Below are 23,799 nucleotides of genomic sequence, written 5' to 3'. Positions count from 1 at the left end.
CGCTCTCCCCTGTGACGTTAGACCAAATCCCACCGGGCAAGACCTTTATTTCGCCGGATCGACAGAATGATATACTGTCGTGGGCCCACACCTCAAAGGTGGGTGGGCATTTTGGTATTAGACGGACACGAGAGTTACTCGAGAGGTGGTATTGGTGGCCACACTTAGCCAGCCATGTCAAGGGATATATCGGTTCCTGCTACTCGTGTACTCGCAACCGTCCATTACGGCAGAGACCGGCTGGGCTCTTGCATCCTTTACCAGTGCGAGATAGACCATGGGAGGTGGTAGGCATGGACTTTGTGGGTGATCTTCCGTGTTCACAGGGACATAGATTTGTGTGGGTCATTACGGACCATTTCTCCCGGATGGTTCATCTCGTACCGTTATCAAGAATCCTATCTTCCAGGGTACTAGCCAAACTATTCCTCAAGCATGTCTTTAGGCTTCATGGGATGCCAGATCGTATCATTTGTGATAGAGGCCCGCAATTTGCTTCCCGTTTCTGGCGAGATCTTTGTAGCCTTCTGAAAATTGAGTTGAATGTCTCTTCGGCATACCATCTGGAGACCAATGGTTTGGTTGAGCGTACCAATCAATCCATGATTATATACCTTCGACACTTTGTTGCTGAGAACCACGATAACTGGTCCTCCCTCCTACCCTGGGCAGAATTTGCCCTTAACAATTCGCTGGCTGAGGCCACTGGGCATACACCGTTCGTACTCAATAATGGGCAACACCCTAGGGTACCGGTACCGTTTCCCGCTGCTGTACCTCCTCCTCTTGTGGCCGACTGGGCAACTAATGCCAGAGAGGTTTGGGATCGGACTCAAGAGTCGATCCAAACAGCTAAGGACCGTATGAAGATGGTGTCCGATCGGTTTCGTCGCCCGGCTCCTGTCTTTTCTCCGGGGGACTTTGTGTGGCTCTCTGCAAAACACGTGAAACTTAGAGTGAGCTCTGTCAAATTTGCTCCTCGCTTCCTGGGTCCTTATGAGGTTCTTCGACAGGTAAATCCTGTAGTCTACCAATTGAAGTTACCCGTCCATCTTAGGATCCATGACAAATTCCATGTCTCACTGCTAAAGCCGGCTATTTTACCTCACGCTCGTGAAGTGCACTCTCCTGCCTCTGATTCCTCTCGCTCTAGCTATGAGGTACGAGCCATAGTTGGTTCTAAGATGGTTAGAGGGCGCAGGTTCTTCTTGATAGATTGGGAGTGCTACGGCCCGGAACATCGCTCTTGGGAGCCTGAGGAGGCTGTCCATGCTCCCGACTTAGTTGCCGATTACCTGCGTCGCCGGGATGGGGGCCCTTGAGGGGGAGGTACTGTTACGGTTGCTGTGGCACTGGAGACTATGTTCGGATTTCTTGCTGCTGCACATGTGCAAGCGCTGGAGACTAAGTCCTATCTTGGAGCCATTGCACATGTGCGGGTGACATCATTGCTGACACGAGGTCACATGTCTCTGACACCTTCTAAGCTGATTGGCCGCTGGTCATGTGCTTGTGACACGTGGTCACATGTCTCTGACACCTTCTATGCCGATTGGTCACTGGTCATGTGTGGTCATGTGCTTGTGACACTTTGCTCAGTGATAGGCCAGCATGACGTCATTGCTGTCGTTCTGGCAGCGGATTGGCTCTGGTGTCCTCCATCCTGGATGAGGCACAGAGTCTATATAAGACCCTGACGCACGCCGCCCAGCGCTCAGTCCTCTTGGTTCATGCATGAGAGTAGACGCTCTGTGCACATCCCTCTAGGCATCTCTCTGTCTATGCTAGGTGAGCGCTACCGGCAGGGTAGCATTCTTATACCTTACAGCTTCGGCTGCAGTCTGTATCCTTACATCTTAGTGGAGCGGACATAGGCAGGTGCCTGAGGCACATGGTCCGGCTGGGCCTTGTGATTCTACTCGTAGGTGGACATTGCCGCTAGGGTAACGTTTCTTATACTGCGTCTGGCAATTGTTCGTATCCTCGCACACTAGGGGAGCGAACATAGGTAGGAGCTTTGTGTGGCTTATGCTGCTGTCCGTCTCTTTTGCACCACTAGTGGAGCGGACCTAGGCAGGTGCTATATCTAGTGGTTCGTGTCCTCGCACACTAGTGGAGCGAACGCAGGTAGGAGCTTTGTGCGGCTTACGCTGCTTTCCGTCTCCTGGCACCGCTAGAGGAACGGACCTGGGTAGGTGCCATTTCACACTCACTGCTTTTGTCTCTGTGACCATTAACAGAGACCATACCACACACCCTCCAAGCAAGGGAGGAATTGCTTTATTTCCTAATTATATTCCTCTGTGAGTTTAACAGAGGTATTGCACTCTGCACTTGTGCTATTACTATTTACAGTGGCACACTTATATACCCCTTATCCTCTGCCATAGTCTGCAGCAGAGTCTTTGCACGGTGGACCCTGACTGTCTGATATTCCTTTGGGTTTTATTATCAGACAGCCCCCCGTAACAGCGTGCTTGAGTTCTCCCCAGAGTGGTTCAATGATATTGAGGTCAGGAGACTGAGACATCCACTCCAGAACCTACAGTTTGTTCTGCTTTAGCCAAAGACAGGTCAACTTGACCATCTATTTTGGATCGTTGTCATGTTGGAACTTCCAAGTCTATTCCTTGCGCAGCTTCCAGGCTGATGACTGCAAATTTGCCTCCAGAATCTGCTGATAATGTGCTGCATTCATCTTTCCTTCAACTTTGACCATCATCAGCGATCAACCTCCATGCTTTACAGTAGGAATGGTGTTCCTTTCATCATAGGCCTTGATGACACCTCTCCAAATGTAACGTTTATGGTTGTGGCCAAAAAGTTCAATTTTGGTCTCATCATTCCAAATTACCTTGTTCTAGAAGTTTGGAGGCTTGTCTCTGTGCTGTTTGGCATATTGTAGTTGAGATACTTTGTGGCGTTTACACAGTAATGGCATTATTCTGGAAACTTGACCATGCAGCTCCTTTTTCTTCAAGTGAGTCCTTATTGTGCATCTTGAAACAGCCACACCGCTAGTTTTTGGTGAGTCCTGTATTTCAGATGATGTTATTTGTGGGTTTTTCTTTGCATCCTGAACATTTTTACTGCCAGTTGTGGCTGAAATGTTTGTTGGGCTACCTGATTCTGGTATTCTTTTTACAGAGCCCCTGATTTTCTATTTGTTAATCATAGTTTGAACACTGCTGACTATCAATTCCTTGGATATCTTTTTGTCTCCCTTTCCTGTTTTATACAGTTCAACTATCTTTTCTTGTAGATCAATTGAAAATTCTTTTTCTTTCCCCAAGGATCTAAAAATGTCAGTGGCTTGATGAAAGATGAAAGAGTCTGTCTGGACCCCAGAAACTCACTCAGCTTTTATGCACACACTGATTAAAAGCAAACAGGTTACAAGTGAGGATGTTACCTTTATTAGCCATTCAAACCCATTTGTGCCAACTTCTGTGCATCTTATCAGGCCAAAATCACCAGGGTATGTGAACTTTTGATCAGGGTCATTTGGATATTTTTGGTTGTCATTATGATTTAAAAGAGAAAACACAGTAGTTTGACAATAAATGGCTTCACCCAACCACTAACCATGAGTGGAAAAAAAAGATTTTGTGTTATTCATATTCTCTTAAAAAAGGCCAAGAAAACAAAATATGTACCAGGGTAGGTAAACTTTTGAGTACAACTGTAAGCCAGGAAAATATATAGTGTTTAGGATTTTACAGACTAGGGATAGGAATTTAGAACCCACAGATCAGTACACATAGTGATAGAAAAAGGCTTTAATCTGATTGTAACATTATTTCAGTGCTGGAGCATACTGAAAATGGTAATCTCAGTCTGTGAATAATAATACAAAGATTAAACTTGATGGAAGTCAAAAGGCATATAGTTTACAAGCAATTTCAAGAAAGAAACACAATACAGAAACGCTCACATGATATAACTATTTGAAGAGGTTGACCACATCATACCAGAAATCCTCCAAATCTAAGAGGACCTCAATAAGAACAAACAAAGCATCCAAAATTATCAGGCTTACAATACGAATCTGAAACCTATGGCAACCGAAGAGCCATTTTAGAGCATCTCTGAAAGTGTATGAAGATATACATGGAAGGGGAGTCTTCTCTTCATCTTCTTTCCGCTGACTTTCACGATTGTCACTAACAGAAGTGAAATGCTTGTTATTTTGACATGACAGCAGCTAATTGTTCATCACTCTAGGCAGGAGGACTGAAGTAGTGTAATTATATACTTATCTAGAAGATCGCTACAACAGAGCTGACGGTAATGGTGACGGTAAATGCTGGTGGTACTTGTCCGCAGTCTGCGTTGTCTGTCCAGATAAGATTGTGCCCTTTCTCCAGGAAACCTCTTGATGCTACCATGGCTACTGCTACTAGCCCAGACCTGCCAGAAATTTTCTTGCCTGCCCTATCATATTTTTATACCATGCTGGTTCTCTGCTGCTGTTGCAAGATGCCCACACACATCTCCTGCGATTGTCCAGTTTTTCTATAACTATATTAACTATACCATTCTGCTGCTGGGAAGCATACCTTCTTCAGGCTTAACATATATGAAACTGCTCCTGAAATAGTAATATTTTCTTACCAGATTGTTGACAAGATATTGATTTTTTTTACTTTAAACACAACTAACCTGTTCTTTTTCTCTAAATATATCAATAATATTTGGATGACGTGATATAAACTTGATGCAATGGTTTCATCATTTTGCGAATCACAAACCTGTTGCAGATCCTAAAGAAAGATTCATTTTTTTCCTCCTGGTTAAGAAGCCATTGTTTCTTAAATTTCCAAACAGCTTACATGTTTCTGAATCACAAAAAATGATAGGTTTTTCACAAGCGATCTAAAAATGATCATTTCTACTTATACCAAAGGAAAAACTCGTAAAACTTGTCAAACGGTGATATTTTTTACAATCATTCTTGTGAGAAAGCCACAGCTTCTCCAATTTGCGCCACCTAAATTTAAACATCAACAAGAACTTTTTAATTTTTTAAATAACCTAAAAAATGTATTACTCCAGTGTGCTGTAAAACAGCTTGTTGGTTACCACTGGTTAACTTCCTTTTTCTCCTTGCCTAATAGGTTGAGATTACTTGGGCAATACTAAGGCTGTGTTTGTATTAAGGACCTATAAACGGGTTCAATGCAAGCCTAGGAGACCTTGAGCATTGTACGTGTCTGTGCCTGACCTGTGTTGAACTAAGCTTGTTTACTGGGTTTCTTCGTGCCGACCTGTTTGCTGATGTCTATGTCAGTCATCCGCTATAGGACTAGTACCACTGGACATAGTAGTTGCGTTTAATTACTATGGTGGGATAGAGGTACTCTGTTGTGCCATCCTGTGCGTGAGTCTATAATACTGTTTTGAACATGCCACAACCACCCCTGTCACTGGGCCTCTGGTGTTCAGCAGGCTTGTACACAACTTCTCTGAACTTGACTGTAACTGAGCAACTCCGTATAGTTTGCCTCTGAATGACTATATTATAGCTAACTCCTTCCACTATTCTTAACTGTCTACTACTTCACTGCCCCTGTCGCTAGGCAATCTCCAATACCTTGTAACAAGCAGTATCTAGGACCGGCAACTATATGGCCATATACATAAAATATGCATTAACACATTATTCACATCAACACTATTTGCATCAATGTCATGTCGAGACGATTGTCGTCTTCAGGACAGGGCCTTCAGAGCCCAGCATCCCTTTACAGGAGCTCCCAGCAAAGTTGGAGTGAAACGTACGAGCAGCTGGGCCCGTATAACCTACAGATACTCAGCCAGTCTGCGGGCTAGAAACCAACCTGAAGCATAGACCATTGGCTTCTGGCTCAAATGCGAGCTCCAGAATCTGAGCGACCCGTTCTCCAAGCCACTCAGTCATGTCTACTGAGGAATGTTAGCAGTGAGGTGTCCTGTACATGGTGGATGGGCATCTTCAACCCTTCCCATTTGAAGGTGGCCACAAGTCCATTGTCCATTCTTTTGCAACAGAGGGACACTAGAACTTTGCATCCTCTCAATAACAACAGCTTTATTTTTCTTGTCCACGGAGTTAAGTCAACTTTGGGGTTTGCAGGCTGCAACCATAGTTCTCCCCAACTATTCAAACTTACCACAAAATTATGCCAACCTGTGCACCCCTCGGTGGCCAGTTGTACAGCTCTGCCTTAGACAAGGTGGCATCTCTTCCAGCTGGTTCTTCGTGTTTCTCCATGTTGCTACCCATTCTGCACTGTCAGTATGCAATGGGCAGACTTTCTCCTTCCACTTTGTCTGACTAGGGTGGACATTCATGGTAATGGGTTAGCTTCTTAGACGTGGCACTTTTTTTCAATGACCGTAGCTTCTTGAGGGCTGGCCAGATTTTTGCTCTCTTCCATTTCTCCAGCATCTATGATAGGCTGAGTTCTCTTTTGGAGCTACGCTACCATCCATCATCTTAGTGCCTATGCTCAGCTCTGTCCTCGACCACACCATAGTTGCCATCGCCAATGTTCTGTGCGCCTTCTCTACAGCATTCAGATCATGTAGAGTGACGCAGGGCGGTAGTCATGGGCGAGGGATTGACTTTGGATGCATCGGCACTCTACATGGAAAATCTGGTCCTGACTGCGTGTGTGGACTTGTGTCGTGTGGGCTGTGAACCCATGCAGGTCGCATACTGCTGCTGACATCAACTGTCCTTGCCAGGACCTAATGATGACTTGTACTCAAAGCTTAACTAACCGTTAATTTCACACAGCAACTCTTTACTCAAAAATGTATTCTCTGCATCAACTTTATACTTCAGATAGCGGGCACATATCTTCCAGTATGTTACAGTTCTTCAAGGCCTGTTCTGACACAGTCCTAGTTCCCCCTGGGTTGCATCAAATCTTATTGGTCCTGTGAGTTTCAGCAAAAGCCAGCCCAGCTTTACAGTACAACTTGCAACTGTCACTTTCCCTTGTAGTGGCTCCTCGTCTAATCTCCTGGTAGTGGTGAGAATTATGGCTCCCATCACCTTGGTCAAATTAGAGCCTTATGTGCTCAGATGCCAGTAGAGATTTCACTTGGCTAATCCAAGTTTAGTCACATTCCAGTTAGGATAACCTGTTACCTTGATGGCTAATGGATCTGGCCACTAGAGTCCTGTCCTCCACTTCCTATTATCTGGGTCTGTTCTGTTTGAGGACCGGTCTCTCATTTAAATGTTGTACATACTCCATTTCTCAGTGAACTCTTAGGGGTACTTTGCACGCTGCGACATCGCTAGCCGATGATAGCGATGCCGAGCATGATAGTACCCGCCCCTGTCGCACATGCGATATCTTGTGATAGCTACCGTAGTGAACATTATCGCTACGGCAGCTTCACATGCACTTACCTGCCCTGAGACGTCGCTCTGGCCGGCGACCCGCCTCCTTCCTAAGGGGGCGGGTCGTGCGGCGTCACAGCGACGTCACACAGCAAGCGGCCAATATAAGCGGAGGGGTGGAGATGAGCGGGATGTAAACATCCCGCCCACCTTCTCCCTTCCGCATTGCCGGTGGACGGCGGGCGCAGGTAAGGGGATGTTTGTCGGTCCTGTGGCTTCACACACAGCGATGTGTGGAGCTGCAGGAACGACAAACAATATTGTACCTGCGGATGTACCGACATTATGAAAATGAACAACGTGACACAGATCAGCGATTTTTGACTGTTTCATGCTCTTTCATCTTCTCTCCTAGGCTTTACACGTTGCGACGTCGTTACCGGCGCCGGATGTGCGTCACTTTCGATCTGACCCCGACGATATCGCAGTAGCGATGTCACAACGTGCAAAGTACCCCTTAAGGTCTGCACTCTCATCTCCAGTTTCCTTTCTTCCTGTTACTTCCACAAGCCACCTACTGCAAGCAACATTCATAACCTACAGACTATTTGTCTGTAACTGTAGCTCACTAGATCTTCACTCAACTGACTTTTCTAGAATGAATCGTCTTTTACCCTATCAACCAACCCCTCTCATTGTGGGCTAGTCCCAACACTTAACTGTTGCTTACGGTCTGTTAACTTCCTATATAAGTGCTATGCCATACTTCACATTAATCTTTATCAACACTACATGTCACAGGTTACACTATACATTACATCACAGTACATTACAATCCCCACATTATACACAAAAGACGCAACACATTATTTACATTACACTACACAACGTGGTTAGTTTCTTTAGGGGCAAAAACACAACATCAAAAGTCCAACATTGTAATCAACAACAGTAAAAAAAATTATGGCTCTAGATAAAGAGGAAGGACAAAATAAAATTGCAAAAATTTAACAGCCACTATGAGAAGAGTGTTATAAGGAGTCCAAGTGATGAATAAACACAAAATTGAGTTATATTTTTAATCTAACCCTAGACGTTAACCACAGGTGGCGAGGCCCTAATAACATTCTGTACTGTCCCATATGGCCCCATTAGAAAAAGTTTAAGAAATCCTGATGTAAAGTAGAACATTTGTAATGTTGATAAAATGTTTAGAAATAAATTGTCTTTTCTTTTTCAGTGGATGCAGAAGAGCAGACATGAACTGGGCAGTATATGAAGCTCTACTAACAGGAGTTAATAAATTCTCCACTGAATTTGGTCGTCTCTGGCTATCTATTGTATTTATCTTTAGGATCCTTGTATATGCGGTGACAGCAAGTCGGGTTTGGGGAGATGACCAAAAAGACTTTGACTGCAACACTCGACAGCCTGGATGTGGCAATGTCTGCTACGACCAATATTTTCCTGTCTCACACATCCGCCTGTGGGCTTTACAGCTCATCATGGTTACATGTCCTTCACTTCTTGTTGTAATGCATGTGGCATACAGAGAGAACCGAGAGAGGAAGCGCAGGGAGAGGATGGGAGAGAACAGTTGTAAACTTTACCAAGACATTGGAAAAAAGAGAGGTGGCCTTTGGTGGACCTATCTCATCAGTCTACTTGTAAAGGCCGTGGTGGATTCTGTTTTTATCTACGTGTTTCATCGACTCTATGAAAATTTCTTTCTTCCTCGAGTCGTAAAATGCACTCTTCCTCCATGTCCAAACACTGTGGACTGCTACATATCTAGGCCATCTGAGAAAAACATATTCACCCTCTTTATGATAATTAGTTCTGCTGTATGTGTTCTTCTGAATCTCATAGAGGCTGCATATCTTGTTGGAAAGAAGTTTAAAGAGAATATACTTTTCAAAGGCCAGACAACTAAACCCAAAAAATCAAACTACTGTGATCTCAATGAGCAAAAACTATCCAAACCTGAACAGACAGTTATCATTTCAGAAGATTGTGAAACCTCAATCAATGAAAACGATCATGGCAGATGCAATCAAGATATTGATGTGGCAGAGCCTATGTAGGGCTTTAAGGAAGTATTTGACATCATCCATATTTTTTGGCCTCAAGTATTCTTGCCATGTCTTAGACATTATGGCCAATAGAACTAAAGTTCAGATAAGTGTGTGACTTGGTTTGCGTATATGCCATGCTTATTTATTTGGATGCATATTATGTATTTTCATCATAGCTTGGTACTTGGGTAGCTATTGGAAAAAGCAAAGTCTTGACAGTTTTCTCATCCCGGCATAGCAGGCAACAGAAACCAATTGGAATTATTTTTACAGTAAACAATATGTGAAAATATCAATATGGATAAAATGTATATACCATTTTTTATGATATGTAAAAATGTTTTTGTATTTGCATTGTTAGTGCATAAAATAAAGGCCTCCTACTAAAATGTGAATATTAGGCTAAGGCTACATGGTGACACTGATCACCCAACAATTCTACGACTTGTCTGGGACTTGACATTGCAAGAAGTTTGAAAAAAAGGATTTGTAAGGGAAATGAAACTGCAACTTGCAAAGTGATTTGTATTGCAGTCTATAAAGTCAAGGTCAAGTACGACTTGTGACACGGAACCAAAAATCCTAGTGTTGGATCTGTTGTGATGGTCGTAGAAGGTTGCGACTAGTAACATAACCCGATTGATGCTAATTAAATTCAATGTAACAATGCAACCCCATGCGACCAGATTTATTTATTGAAGTACTACACTCAATATTAATTCATTCTTGTTTTATTTTCATATGTTAACCTAATCATATAATTAATAAATAGCAAATGTTTTTCACGTACCAGAAAGTTCTGAGCACACTTAGAAAGGAAATAAATATATAGGAAAAAAAGTTAAGCAGCTCAAGTTGGCTTAATTGTATGGTAAAATCCAATTTGTGCTACACAGGACTAACTGGTCAGACAAAGGCCTCCTATATGAAAATGTATTGTGTATTGATTGTCCTACTACCTTGTGACCATAAAGCAAGAAGTAAAATAATATTAAAGGGAACCTGTCACTAGTTTTTTTCGGTATTGAACCAAAAGTCCACATAAAAAATATATAGTCCGGCTCCAAGCAATAGATAAATATTTATTTTCTTTAGAAGTGCAATACAGACATAAAGGCAGGGATACCAGCGAGGTCAATTTTTATTTGGATGTTCGTATGGTCGCTACAGGACTGGTTTCCATGCTCAGCATTTGGATGTCAGGCGGAGGTGAGCTGGATCAAATTTTGTTTGCTTTGAACCAAAATTATCACCTTCTGTAGCTCCTGGGCTGCATTCTATGAAGGTGCACCTTGTTCTCTGCCCTCCCCTTCAGACCCCATAAATACCTTTATAAAATCTGCCGCTAAGTATGTAAATGAACAATTCTGGTCAGATGGGTGTCCTTTTCTTGGTCAGATAGGCATCCTCTTTTTCAGCTTCTGTGTCTCATTTTGCCACTGTTTGCCATCCTCCTTTGATGATTGACATGGAAGACGCCTCCGTCATCATTGACGTAGCTGGGCTAAATCGCGTGCCTGCGCAGTCATTCCTGGCTCGTGCAGTTGAACTTCATTCTGCCAAATTGCAGACAGAGCTGAAAACATATGTGCGCTTGTGCGAGCCGGTAATCTCTCTGCGCAGGCGCGAGATTGTGAGAGAGCTCAACTGCTTGCGTAAGCGCACCTATGTTTTTGGCTCTGTCCTCAATAGGGCAGAGCAAAGTGCACCTGCACGAGCCAGGAATGACTGTGCAGGCACGTAATTTTACCCAGTACGTGGATGAAGTGTCATACACATCAATCATCAAAGGGCGATGGCGAACAGCGGCAAAAAGAGGGACAGGAGCCGAAAAAGAGGACGCCCATCCGACTAAGAAAAGGACGCCCATTCGACCATAATGGTAATACATTTACATACGTGGCAGAAATTTTATAAAGGTATATCTGGGGTCTGCAAGGGGAGTCAGGGAACAAGGTGCACCTTCATAGAATGCAGCCCAGGAGCTGCAGAAGGTGCTACTTTTGGTTTAAAACTCAAAAAACTGGTGACAGGTTCCCTTTAAGAGTGTAGTACTTCATTAAAAGGGTTATCTGGTCTAAAACTACAAGTCTTCAGTAACTCTAAATCAGTGTTTCCCAAACTCCAGTCGTCATGTCCCCAACAAGTCATGTTTTCAAGATTTCCTTACTATTGAACAGGTGATGGAATCATTATCACGTCATCACCTTTGCTATATTAAGGAAATCCTGAAAACATGACCTGTTGGGGGTCGTGAGGACTGGAGTTTGGGGACCACTGCTCTAAGTGATTGCAGAGTTGTGAATCTTCACATTCTGTGCACTGTGTGCTGTGACGAATCTCCAGTGTCAGCACCAGAGCTGGTTTTAGACAAGTGGAGCCTTGGACAAAAGTTTAAAGATAGGGCAGTAAGGCCTAGGACACACGGCAAGAAAAACAGTGCGAGTGGAATGCGATAAAAAAAATCGCATTCCACTTGCACCAATATTAGTCTATGGGGCAGCTCCCATGAGCGATTATTTTCTCAGCCCTAATCGGAATGAGAAAACAGTCGCAGCATGCTGCAGGTGGAATGCTATATTGTTCCCCTCGCACCCATGGAAGTTTATGGGGTAAGAGAAACATCGCACTGCTCTCGCGTTACACCGGTGTAACGCGAGAGCAGTACGATTCTTGCATCAGCCGGCAACGGAGGAGATAGGGAGATAAATCCCTCCCTTTCCTCCGCAGCACCGGCCTTCCCCTTCGCAGCGCTGGCCCTCCCTTCCACAGCGCCGGCCACCCCCTCCGCAACTGTGTTTGATAGCACGATCGGATCACAGTCGCATGACACTTGTATGACACTCGGCTCCCGCTGTGCTGCGAGTGTATGCCAAGTGTCATGCGAGCACTCGCACAAATCCCCGTGTGGCCTCGGCCTAAATGCACCTGTGATGCCCTGGACTAGCCAGGGGTCACAGATAGTCCCACGCACAACACCTCCCCCCTAAAAAGGGTCACAGCAGCCACCCTTAAAACCCTGAGTCACCCCCCTCAGGTTCTGAGGTTCACACCAGGTGGGGAGGAGCCAGGCGGTTGGCCCCACCTACTGAGGAGTTCTGATGGCCTGAGGCGGGAAAAAAAAACAGTGAGTCTGTGGAGAGAGTGGAAGGGAGAGGAAGGAGAGGAGTAGGGAGAGTGAGGAGTGACAGAACTGACAGGGGGTTCGAGTTGGAGCCCGGACACCCCTTTGGACAGGAGGCAGATGGTGGTGGCCGCCTGCAGGAGACCGGGAAGATGACCGGTGGAACTGTAAGGGACCGGGACAGGGTAGTGGCCCGCCGGAACCGAACCGGGGAACCAACTGGATACCGGAGCACCAGGAAGGGTACTCAGAACCCAACTAGGCTAGTAGCCACCTTTTAGTCAAATTATTGATTGCGGCTTGGACCTCAGGGGTTCACTCCCCCACAAGGCCTGATTAAAGACAACAGCCCCACGATTCGGGATAGAGAGGTACCGCCACAGCTAGAGATCCAAAGGGCCAGCGTCTGCAGGCAAACGGGTTCCTCAGCACACACACACACACACCGCTGGGGAGCGAACTACCGTCGCTGAAGCGTAGGCAGTTACATACACAACAGGTGCAGGAGAAAAGGTACCATCACACTAAGCGACGCTCCAGCGATCCCACCAGCAACCTGACCTGGCAGGGATCACTGGAGCATCGCTACATGGGTTGCTGGGGAGCTGTCACACAGGCAGATCTCACCAGCAACCACTGACCAGCCCCCAGCCAGCAGCGACGCGTGGAAGCGATGCTGCGCTTGGTAACTAAGGTAAATATCAGGTAACCAACCCGATATTTACCTTGGTTACCAGCGCACACCGCTTAGCGCTGGCTCCCTGCACTCCTAGCCAAAGTACACATCGGGTTAATTACCCGATGTGTAGTCTGGCTATGTGTGCAGGGAGCAGGGAACCGGCACTGACAGCGTGAGACCGGCGGACGCTGGTAACGAAGGTAAATATCAGGTAACCAAGGAAAGGGCTTCTTGGTTACCCGATATTTACATTGGTTACCAGCGTCTGCAGAAGCCGGCTCCCTGCTCACTGCACATTCAGTTGTTGCTCTGTCGCTGTCACACACAGCGATGTGTGCTTCACAGCGGGAGAGCAACAACTAAAAAATGGTGCAGGACATTCAGCAACAACCAGCGACCTCACAGCAGGGGCCAGGTTGTTGCTGGATGTCACACACAGCAACATCGCTAGCAAGTCGTGCCTCAGCAGCGATGTTGCTATCGATGTTGCTTAGTGCGATGGTACCTAAAGGCGGAAACCACCAACCCGGAGTAAGGGGGAACAACGCAGCTGGCCGCGAGCACCGTCCACCATCTTGTTTGGTTTACCAGAGACTCTCGTGCATTTGTCAGAGTGAGTACACCAGTGCCCTCGGGCTGAGTACCGCGCCGCACCGCACCTGCACTGCCGTGCGCCAGCATCATCGCCATAAAACAGTGACTCCCCTCGGGCCCCGGGACCCACACACGCCCCTACCCACGGAGGGGTTAACATCAAAGCTGCGCAACACCGTCCCCGGGAGCCTAGTCAACGGCAGCGGTGGTGTCCATCAAATTCCCACAGCCCCGTGGGTGGCGTCACAAACTTTAACCCCAAAAGCAACCCACCCACCCAAACCCCCCTATTTTCTCTGGGAGGCGACAGGTTTCCTCCTGCCCCCCGGGTCCGTGACAGGCTCGAGCCACCGCAAAGAGAACCCGACGAGCACGGATCCGAGCGGCTCGGCGGTCGCAGCCGAGCCCCCGAGGCAGCGCAGAGAGAAAATTCCCGGGCCTCACACACCATTATACACTCAGACATTTACAGTAGATTGCATTTACATGCACTGAGTTCAGACCGTTAAACAAGTGCAATCGACAATACTAAAGTTGTTCAGTTGTTGTTTTCCGGCCTCATTACACAGGGTAACGAAGAAAAAGGGGCACAGAACGATCACTAGTAGATCAATCTATCCCCTACAGTATCATGTTCTCAGCAGCACATCTGCAGTTTACACCAGGCGAGGTTCTGCAGAGAACAGTGATTTTTGTTCCGCCATAAACAATTCAATTACACGATGAATGAGCAGCATTTTGCTCATTTTTTGGGCAATAGCCGACACGTTTACACTTATGAACTCTTATCTGTGCATCCAGGGTCGTATAAATGGATGCTACATACACACAAGATGTGATACAAGCATATAAATACCGTATGTGTACATACACACACATAGCACACATGCATGTATACACTAAGCACATACACAAACATATGTGCACAGAGCACCTTCATACAGGCACGTGCATATAAATAGCACGTAGATACAGACACATACAGTGGGGAAATAAAGTATATAATACACTGCCAGTTTTGCAAGTTTTCCCACCTATAAAGAATGCAGAGATCTGTAATTTTTATCGTAGGTACACTTCAACTGTGGCAGACAGAATAAAAAAATAAATCAAGAAAATCACACTATATGAATTTTAAATAATTAATTTGCCTTTTATTTCATGGAATAACTGATCATCTGCCAATCAGCAACAGACCTGTTATTTGTTCATTAAGGTCCCCTCCTACTCTGCACGCATTACCTGTATTAATTGCACCTGCTTGAACTCCTTACCTGTTTAAAAGACACCTGTCCACACACACTCACTCAATCATGCTCTAACCTCTCCACCATGGCCAAGATCAAAGAGCTGTCTGAGGCACCAGTGACAAAATTGTAAACCTGCACAAGGCTGGGATGGGCTAAAGGACAATAGGCAAGCAACTTGGTGAGAAGTCAACAACTGTTGGCACAAGTATTAGAAATGGAAGAATCACAAGGTGACTATCAATCTTACTTGGTCTGTGACTCCATGCAAGATCTCGCCTCGTGGCATAAAGATGATTCGGAGAAAGGTCAGGAATCAGCCCAGAACTACACAGGAGAACCTGGTCCTCACATATATACCAACCAGGAGCCCATACATTTTGATGTCCTCACTAATATATACCAGCAGGAGACAATACATTCTGATGCCCTCACTAATATTTTCCTACCGGAAACCATACATTGTGATTTTCTCACCTATAAATACCTACCAGGAGCCTATACCTTCGATTGTCCTCACTAATACGTATATATGACCAGGAGCCCATGCATTCTAGACAGAGACAAACACTTACCATCAGTCCATCTCCTCTCAGCTCTTCTAACTCCTGCAGAATCGAGGACCTGCAGTGACATCATGGTTACATATCCAATCACATGATCGTGATGTCACCAAAGGGTCTTAAGCAGTCTCCACATCAGAAGCTGCAGCTACACTGATAAAGCTATTATCAGTGTAGCGACTGCTGTAGATACTGGGGCTTCCAAAAGGTGTGGGAACTCCGTACCTATACCTCTTGTATCAAACCGAATGTCGGAGTCAACTACTCATTGTTACGGGGAAACCGGCAGATTAGGACCAGGGGGTAGATATCCCAATCGCCAGTCGGGGCCCACCGTGCTCCAGATGGTAATGGAGCTGCTGGCACCCTGTGGGTAAGGCGGAGACTATAGAGCTGGATAGCTCTGAGATAACGCAGGGAACCGGTCACGTGTGTAGTGACACGTCAGGCCGGATGGTGACCAGGTAGCGTTGACCGAGAACACCGCTGCGACAGCGCCCTGCCGGCCACGTGTGTCAGACACGACAGGCCGAGCGGTCCTTCGATTAGCATATCTGGTCACTACTCGAATGGCCACGTGTGTAAAGGACACGTCAGGCCAAGGGATCACACCAGTAGCGTTGACTGGGAAGCCAAGGAGGATAATAGGTTCACATACCCAATCCTGGAACCTCCTGTTAACTCCACAGGGGTCCTGAGGAATGCTGTCCGTGTGCATAGGAGGCACAACCAAACAGGTGGCACAACAGGTGCGTTGTCTGCGTGCGTAGAGGGCACTCTCGGACAGGTGATGCAGCAGGTATGCTGTCCGTGTGCGTAGGAGGCACAACTGGACAGGTGACGCAGCAGCCGCAGCCGAGTTAATGCCACTGGACTGCTATAGCACAACAGGAATGGTAGAAAGGAAGCACGGCACCTTACCCTCATGTGCTGAGCCATGAATCTTGGCATGACAGGCACCGTTCACCTAGCCCTGCCTACCACTTCCAACAAGGCTTATGCCACCATGAATTCTAAGTGAATATGAGTGAAGACTGTGCACCTCCATGTTGTCGCCAGCCCCTTTTTTTAACCTAGATCCGCCCCAAACCCAGGGTGGAACCACCAAGGTCCAATAGCAGAGTGCCATATCATCAGCGACGTCACCAGCGGCCTATCCGGTACCGCCACATCATTGATGACCTCATGGCAGCCACGCCCCAAACACCTCACCAGTCATTATCTGACGACCAATGGTGAGGTGCCAGATCATAGGGGCGGGCCTCTGCGAGCCAGTCCGGAGTGGCTACGTCATCAGGACACCTGACATCCTCTGCCCTATCAGGGCCTTGCACCTCACGGACATGCTCAGTGAGATCCTTACCGGACCTAGCCTTTTATGCACTAAGTGCCTGAGCATGCTCAGTAGCCTGAACAACAGACTCAGAATTCAGACTATCTGCCTGAGCATGCTCAGTAAGCACATCCCAGAATTTAGACACAGCACGAAGTCCAAGTACCTGTGCAAAGAGGCTGTTAGGATTAATTGTGGGAGCATGTGTCGCGGGCGGGGAAGACGCCGCTGCTGCTGCACGCTCGCTAACGCTTGGGTCCAGCGCTGCTGCAGCTGCTGCTGCTCAGTGGCTCGAGCGGTGGGCCGGATCCGGGGACTCGAGCAGAGCTCGTCGCTCGTGAGTGAAAGGGGTGGTTGGTTTGGGGGATTTAGTCCGTGACGCCACCCATGGGTCGTGGTGAAGGTAGGCACCACCGCTGCTGGTGACGGGGATCCCGGGAGCGATGGTAGGGAGCAGCTGGGATGTTGTTTTCCCCCTCCGTGGGTAGGGGTCGGTGGTCCCGGGGCCCGGTCGTGTGACAGGGAGGCAGGGTTGGTGAAGTGCAGGGTTGCAGGGACAGCACGGAGCGGTGCCGGATGGCACGGGTGTACTCACTCAGTAAGAGATGCACAAAGTCCTCGGTAAACCAAGTGGCTGAATGGACGGGTCCCGCAGCCGGCTGCAGTGTCTCTCCCCGGACAGCTGATGGCGGCTGTCTTTCCCTGCACTTTGATGTTCTTGTTTGACTACTATGGATACCCAATGGTAGTCCGTTCCCCGGTGTATGGATGCCGGAGGAGCCCGTTTGCCCACAGGCACTGGCCCTTGGGTCTCTAGCCTTAGGCGGTAGCTGTATACCCTCACGGTGTGGGCGGTTGCCTTCTATCGGGTCTTTGGTTGTTAGGAAACCCCTGGGGTTCCGGTCACATTCGGATTTGACTATTGTCGGCGGCTCCAAGCCTGGTCAGGGTCCGATGGCCCTGCCTGTGTGTTCTGGCTTCACTTCGCTCCCCGGTCCTACGGTTCCGCGTTGCTTCACCACTCCTGCAGACGGCCACCACCATCTGCCAACCTTGCTCTAAGTGCCTGGGCCACAAACCTAGACACTCAAGTGCTTGCTCCTCTCACTTCAAACTCCTAACTACTCTGAAACTTTTCCCGCCTCCAGGCCTGTGAACTCCTCGGTGGGTGGGGCCAACCGCTTGGCTCCGCCCCACCTGGTGTGGACATCAGACACTGGAGGGAGGCAACAAGGGTTTTTGTTTGGCTGGTGTCACTGTCTAATGGGGGTGGGGGTGTTTGTGTGTTATCTGTGATGATCTGGCTAGTCCAGGGCGCCACACATGCTCAGTAGCCTGAACTGAGGACTTAGTCTCAGAAATGACACAATCAGGCTGAGCATGCTCAGTAGGCAAAACACCACGCATGTGCACTAGCCGCCTCTCCACAGTTAGACGTGGTGGAAGAAGCAGCCAACTGGACGACCCGAGGCACGGCCAAGAATGGCAGTCGGCGCCTGGGCGCAACAGGAACCACAGTAGGCTGCTTGCGGCTATGGCGGCACCGGTTCGTAACACTCATTATAACTATTTTAGAATATATGTAATCAATATCTAAAACAACTTCTCTATCATATAGTCAAAGTGCAGTAAGTTCAGCTGTATACTACTGTAGCATTTGATACATATAAACAACTATACTTTATTATGTCTTTTAAATTTTTTAACACAAAAATAATTTTTGAAAATGCAATATTATAGATGACAAGTCAGAAGAGTAATTTGTTAGAGAAAATCTAAAAGGGCTCTGCAGAAATCCGAAAATAAATGTAGAAAGACTGCTATGTTGAACATATCATCAAAATGTTAATTTATTTCATGAATTCAATACAAAAAGGGAGATGCATATATTATATAGTCATTACAAACAGAGTGATCTATTTCAAGTGTTTATTTCTGTTAATGTTGATGATTGTGGCTTACAGCCAATGAAAACCCAAATGTCATAATCTCAGAAAACTAAAATAATTACCACAGAACACCTGCAAAGACTTCCTAAGCATTTAAAATGGTCCCTTAGTTTGGTTCAGTAGGATACACAATCATGGGGAAGACCGCTGACTTGACAGATGTCCAGAAGTCAGTCAATGACACACTCCACAAGGAGGGTAAGCAACAAAAGGTCATTGCTAGAGAAGCTGGTGTCGCGGGCGGGGAGGAGGGTGTCAGCACACCGCGCTCACGCCTTCTGCTCGGGTCCGGCTGCTCAGTGGTGGCTCGAGCCGTAGGCCGGATCCCGGGGGTTTCCTCGAGCGGCACTCCTCGCCCGTGAGTGAAAGGGGGGGTCTGTTGGGTGCGGGGATTGTTATAGTTCGTGACGCCACCCACGGTTGTGGTGATTTCACCACCGCTGCTCGGTGCGGGGGTCCCGGGAATGGTGAAGGGGAGCAGCCTGGTGTTGTGTTGCCCCTCCGTGGGTAGGGGTTGGTGATCCCGGGGCCCAGTGGGGTGCAGGGGCGCAGGGGCAGCGCTGTGCCTTGCGGCACTGAGGTACTCACTCAGCCAGTAAACACGACACAGTTCTCGGTAAACAAACGGCTGGTTGGACGGGTCCCTCGGACGGTTCACGGTGCTGCGGTTCCCTGCAGTTAGCGGTGACGGTCTCTTCCCTGCACCTTGTAAATGTTTGTTTGGTAGCGATGGATTCCCACCGGTTACCCGCTCCCCGACTACAATCTGGGCCGGAGGAGCTCCACACTTTGCCTGCAGGCGCCAGCCCTGGGAAACTTGTGCCTTGGCGGTGGCGGTGTTCTCCCTTCTATGGTTGGACCTTTGCCTTCAATCAGGACTTGCTTGTTGGGAGATCTACGTCCCCTTCACTATCGGATTTAGCAATTTACAGCGACTCCAAGCCTTGCTGGAATCCGAAAAGCCCCTGCTCTGGTGCTGACTGCCCTTTGTATCCGCTCCAGACCACCGGGCACACAGCCAACGGGGTCCTTTCAGTAACCTCCAGACAGTCCCACTGCAGACCTTCACCGCCGTCTGCTGACCTTGTTAACTCCGTCTGGGCACACAGCCACAGACCAACTTCAGGCTTTCTGTCACTTCACTGCTGTTTCACTTCACTCTAGCTCCCTCCTGAGCTACACTCCGTTGTTTTCTCCTTTCACTTGCCCTGCCTGGGCTCTAACTGCTGTTTTCTCAAGCTCTTCCCTGAGCTGACTGCCTGGACTTCCTGCCTCCAGAACTGTGACCTCCTAGGTGGGCGGACACCAACCGCCTGGCTCCACCCCCTGGTGTGGACACCAGTCCCTGGAGGAAGGCAACAAGGATTTGTAGGTTAGCTGGTGTACCTGCAGGGAATGTGGGGTGTGTGTGTGTTGTGATCTGTGACCCCTGGCTTGCCCAGGGCGTCACACTGGCTGTTCACAGAGCGCTGTATCCAAGCATATTAATGTAAAGTTTATTGGAAGGAAAAAGTGTGGTAGTAAAAGGTGCACAAACAACCAGGATAACCACAGCCTTGATAGGATTGTTAAGAAAAGGCCATACAAAAATTTGGGGGAGATTCACAAGGAGTGGGCTGCTGCTGGAGTCAGTGCTTCAAGAGCCACCAGACACAGGTGTTTCCAGGACATGGGCTACAACTGTTGCATTACTTGTGTCAAGCCACTCATGACCAATAGACACCAGAAGTGTCTTACCTGGGCCAAGGAGAAAAAGAACTGGACTGTTGCTCAGTGGTCCAAGGTGTTGTTTTTAGATAAAAGTAAATTTAGTATTTCATTTGGAAATCAAGGTCCAAGAGTATCAAGGAAGAGTGGAGAGGCCACAATCCAAGCTGCTTGAGGACTAGTGTGAAGTTTCCACAATCAGTGATGGTTTGGGGAGCCATGTGATCTGCTGGTGTAGGTCCACTGTGTTTTATCAAGACCAAAGTCAGCGCAGCTATCTTCCAGGAAATTTTAGAACACCTCATGCTTCCCTCGGCCGACTAGCTTTTTGGAAATTTCATTTTCCAGTTGGACTTGGTACCTGTCCACACTGCCAAAAGTACCAATATCTGGTTTAATACCACCGTGCTTGATTGGCCAGCAAACTCGCCTGACCTAAACCCCATAGAGAATCTATGGGGTATTTTCAAGAGTAAGATGAGAGACACCAGACCCAACAATGCAGACGAGCTAAAGGCTGCTATCAAAACAACCTGGGCTTCCATAACACCTGAGCAGTGCTATAGGCTGATCGCCTCCATGCCACGCCACATTGATGCAGTAATTCATGCAAAAACAGCCACGACCAAGTATTAAGGCATTTACAGTACAGACTTTTCAGTAGGTGCCAACATTTCTGAGTTAAAATCATTTTTTCAGTTGGTCTTATATAATATTCTAATTTTCTGAGATAATCACTTTAGGGTTTTCATTGGCTGTAAGCCATAATCATCAACATTAACAGAAATAAACACTTGAAGTAGATCACTCTGTGTGTAATGACTCTATATAATATATGAGTTTCCCTTTTTGTATTGAAGTACTGAAATAAATTAACTTTTTGATGATATTCTAAGTTATTGAGATGCACCTGTGTACGAAATGAATATACTGTACTCGCTACTCACTAAATTAACATCTTGTAGAGGGTTATAAACTCAGTTTATGTACAGGGATTCAGATCCACACACTAAAATAATCACACAATAAATAAAATATAGAAGACAAATTTTAAATACCTGCAATATACAGTAAATATAAAATATTTCCCTAAAGTCCACACACATGAATAACTCAGAATTAAAACAATGTTTATGTGCTTACATACAAAACAATTCATATAAAAAACCATAAAACAATTAAGTGTATAATATGTTTCATAATTGATGGTTCCAGCAGTCAATTAAAAAGCATTTGTCAGTCACTTTTTCTAGTACGTCTAATTTTATAAATACAGTACTTGAATCGTTCATTAAACTAGTTTCTGGAGCTTCTTTTCTTGGCACTTTTTTATTGTGCCATTTCTCTGTCTTTACTACTAGGATCTATGAATAAATGGAAAACAGAGAGTTACTAGACGTTGGTGTGTCCCTGTCAGTCCCATCAGTTGTGACAATGTCAAACTTTGTGGAGCCACATGCCCTGATATGAGAAAGGTAAAACCCAGTAATTAAAATAATTGTATGAGCTTTAAATTAAGAAGTCAGCAGTCACTGTATAAAAGTGGTCATGGGATCAGCCACCAGTACAGGGGATGCGCAACAATGTGCGCATCACATTTTGTCATGATTCGTCAGTCTGCGGTCACATAGAGTGACTGCAGACTTTTCATTTCAGCTCGAACAATTCCATTAATTTTCCCTTCAATCTTTAGTAAGAACAGATGAACAGTCTTAACACATATTTATGAGAAAAGATGCCACCAGGGTTTGTTTTATGTGAGGAATTCAAGCAATTACTAAAATAGACATGTTATATGTAGTGATTAGCAATGCGTGAATATACTAGGCACTATTCGTTACTCGCACAAATATTGTTATTTGGGATATCCATTACTAAACGAGTATTTTTATATTCGCCTCATGACTTTCGAGTCTCCTCCCCTCATGTTTGGCTCCTAATTTTCAGCCACCAAATATGCAGGGCTTACCTACCAATCACAGTAATGCCATAGCCATCTTTACTACTGGCATTACTGTGATTGGGAGGCACAGTGAAAAAAATGACATGCGGTCATTAAAACAGGAGAATTATACTTACGGAGTTTCCCCGCAGCTATAACATTGCTTCTGCGTCCACTCATTAATCCTTTTGAATATGCTCTGCTTCCTCCGTCCAGCTTCTCTGTCGGCATCTGCGATTGGTTGTCCTCACACTGTCTGGGTTCCCGGAGTGGAGTGTAAAAATAAATAAATTATTGGAAAAAGTGGAGCAAGGTCCCCCGTATTTTGATACTCATCACCGAGTGCGTTATCTAGGCTGTGTATCAAAATACAAGAAATCCAATGTGGGTTTTTTATATTATTAATTAAGTAATTTAAAAAACGTTGTGAGGTCCCCACCAATTTTGATAACTAGCCAGGATAAAGCAGACAATGGGGGGAACATGGTTATTGGGCCCCCCAGGCCTAAACATAGAAGTCCGCAGCTGATCCAGAATTGGTACATCCATTAGATGCACCAATTCCAGCGCTTTACCTGGCTCATTCCGACTGCCCTTGGGCGCTGGCAATCGGGGTAATATGAGTGGTTAATGACAGCTGTGATTTGTCAAAAAACTGAGCATCAAAATTGAGAGGGGAGCTTACAGCATTTTTTTTTAAATTATTTATTTAAATAATTTAAAAAAACGCATGGAGTCCCTTGTATTTTGACACATAGCCAAGGGCTGCAGCCTCCAGCTGTCTGCTTTATCTGCTCTGGGTATCAAAATATGGGGGACCCTACGCCATTTTGTCCAACTATTCATTCATTTTTACACTCCCCTACGGGAACCCAGAGCTAGTGTGAGGGCAACCAATCACAGACACCGGCGCAGAGAGTGGGCAGGGGAAGCAAGACTGCAATCAATCACAGGGTGGGAGAAGCAGTGCATATTCATGAACTTTTATGATTGGATCAGGAAGCAGTGTGACAGCTGAGGGAAACTCAGTAAATATAATTGTCCTGCTTTAATCCCCGTAATACTCTGACATTATTCCCAGAAACCAACTGTGAGTCAGAAATGCATCTAGGCATCTTCCTCATGCTGTTCCCATTTAGTTTCAGCACTTTTCAATTCATTGCAGCATTTTTACAGCCCTCCCAGACCTAGTTTCAAGGTCCTCCTGAAAATTATTCGAGTTTCCTATTGACTTGTATTAGGTTCGTTAT

The 23,799-nt window shown here is 46.4% G+C and overlaps 1 protein-coding gene across 1 annotated transcript in view; it reads left to right on the top strand.

The window, feature by feature from the left end:
* Window positions 1–9,806, top strand: part of LOC142290185 (gap junction beta-5 protein-like) — a 38,496-nt gene extending 28,690 nt beyond the window's left edge. The window contains exon 2 of the mRNA XM_075334125.1: window positions 8,577–9,806. Coding sequence (XP_075190240.1) covers window positions 8,596–9,420 — 825 coding nt within the window. The 5' untranslated portion in view covers window positions 8,577–8,595 and the 3' untranslated portion in view covers window positions 9,421–9,806. The remainder of the gene's footprint in view (window positions 1–8,576) is intronic.
* The last annotated feature ends 13,993 nt before the right edge of the window (window positions 9,807–23,799 follow it).

This window comes from Anomaloglossus baeobatrachus, chromosome 2, assembly GCF_048569485.1.
Source record: "Anomaloglossus baeobatrachus isolate aAnoBae1 chromosome 2, aAnoBae1.hap1, whole genome shotgun sequence".
NCBI lineage: Eukaryota > Metazoa > Chordata > Amphibia > Anura > Aromobatidae > Anomaloglossus > Anomaloglossus baeobatrachus.
Note: the sequence above shows the minus strand (reverse complement) of the source record. Positions and strands in the feature narration are given on the sequence as shown.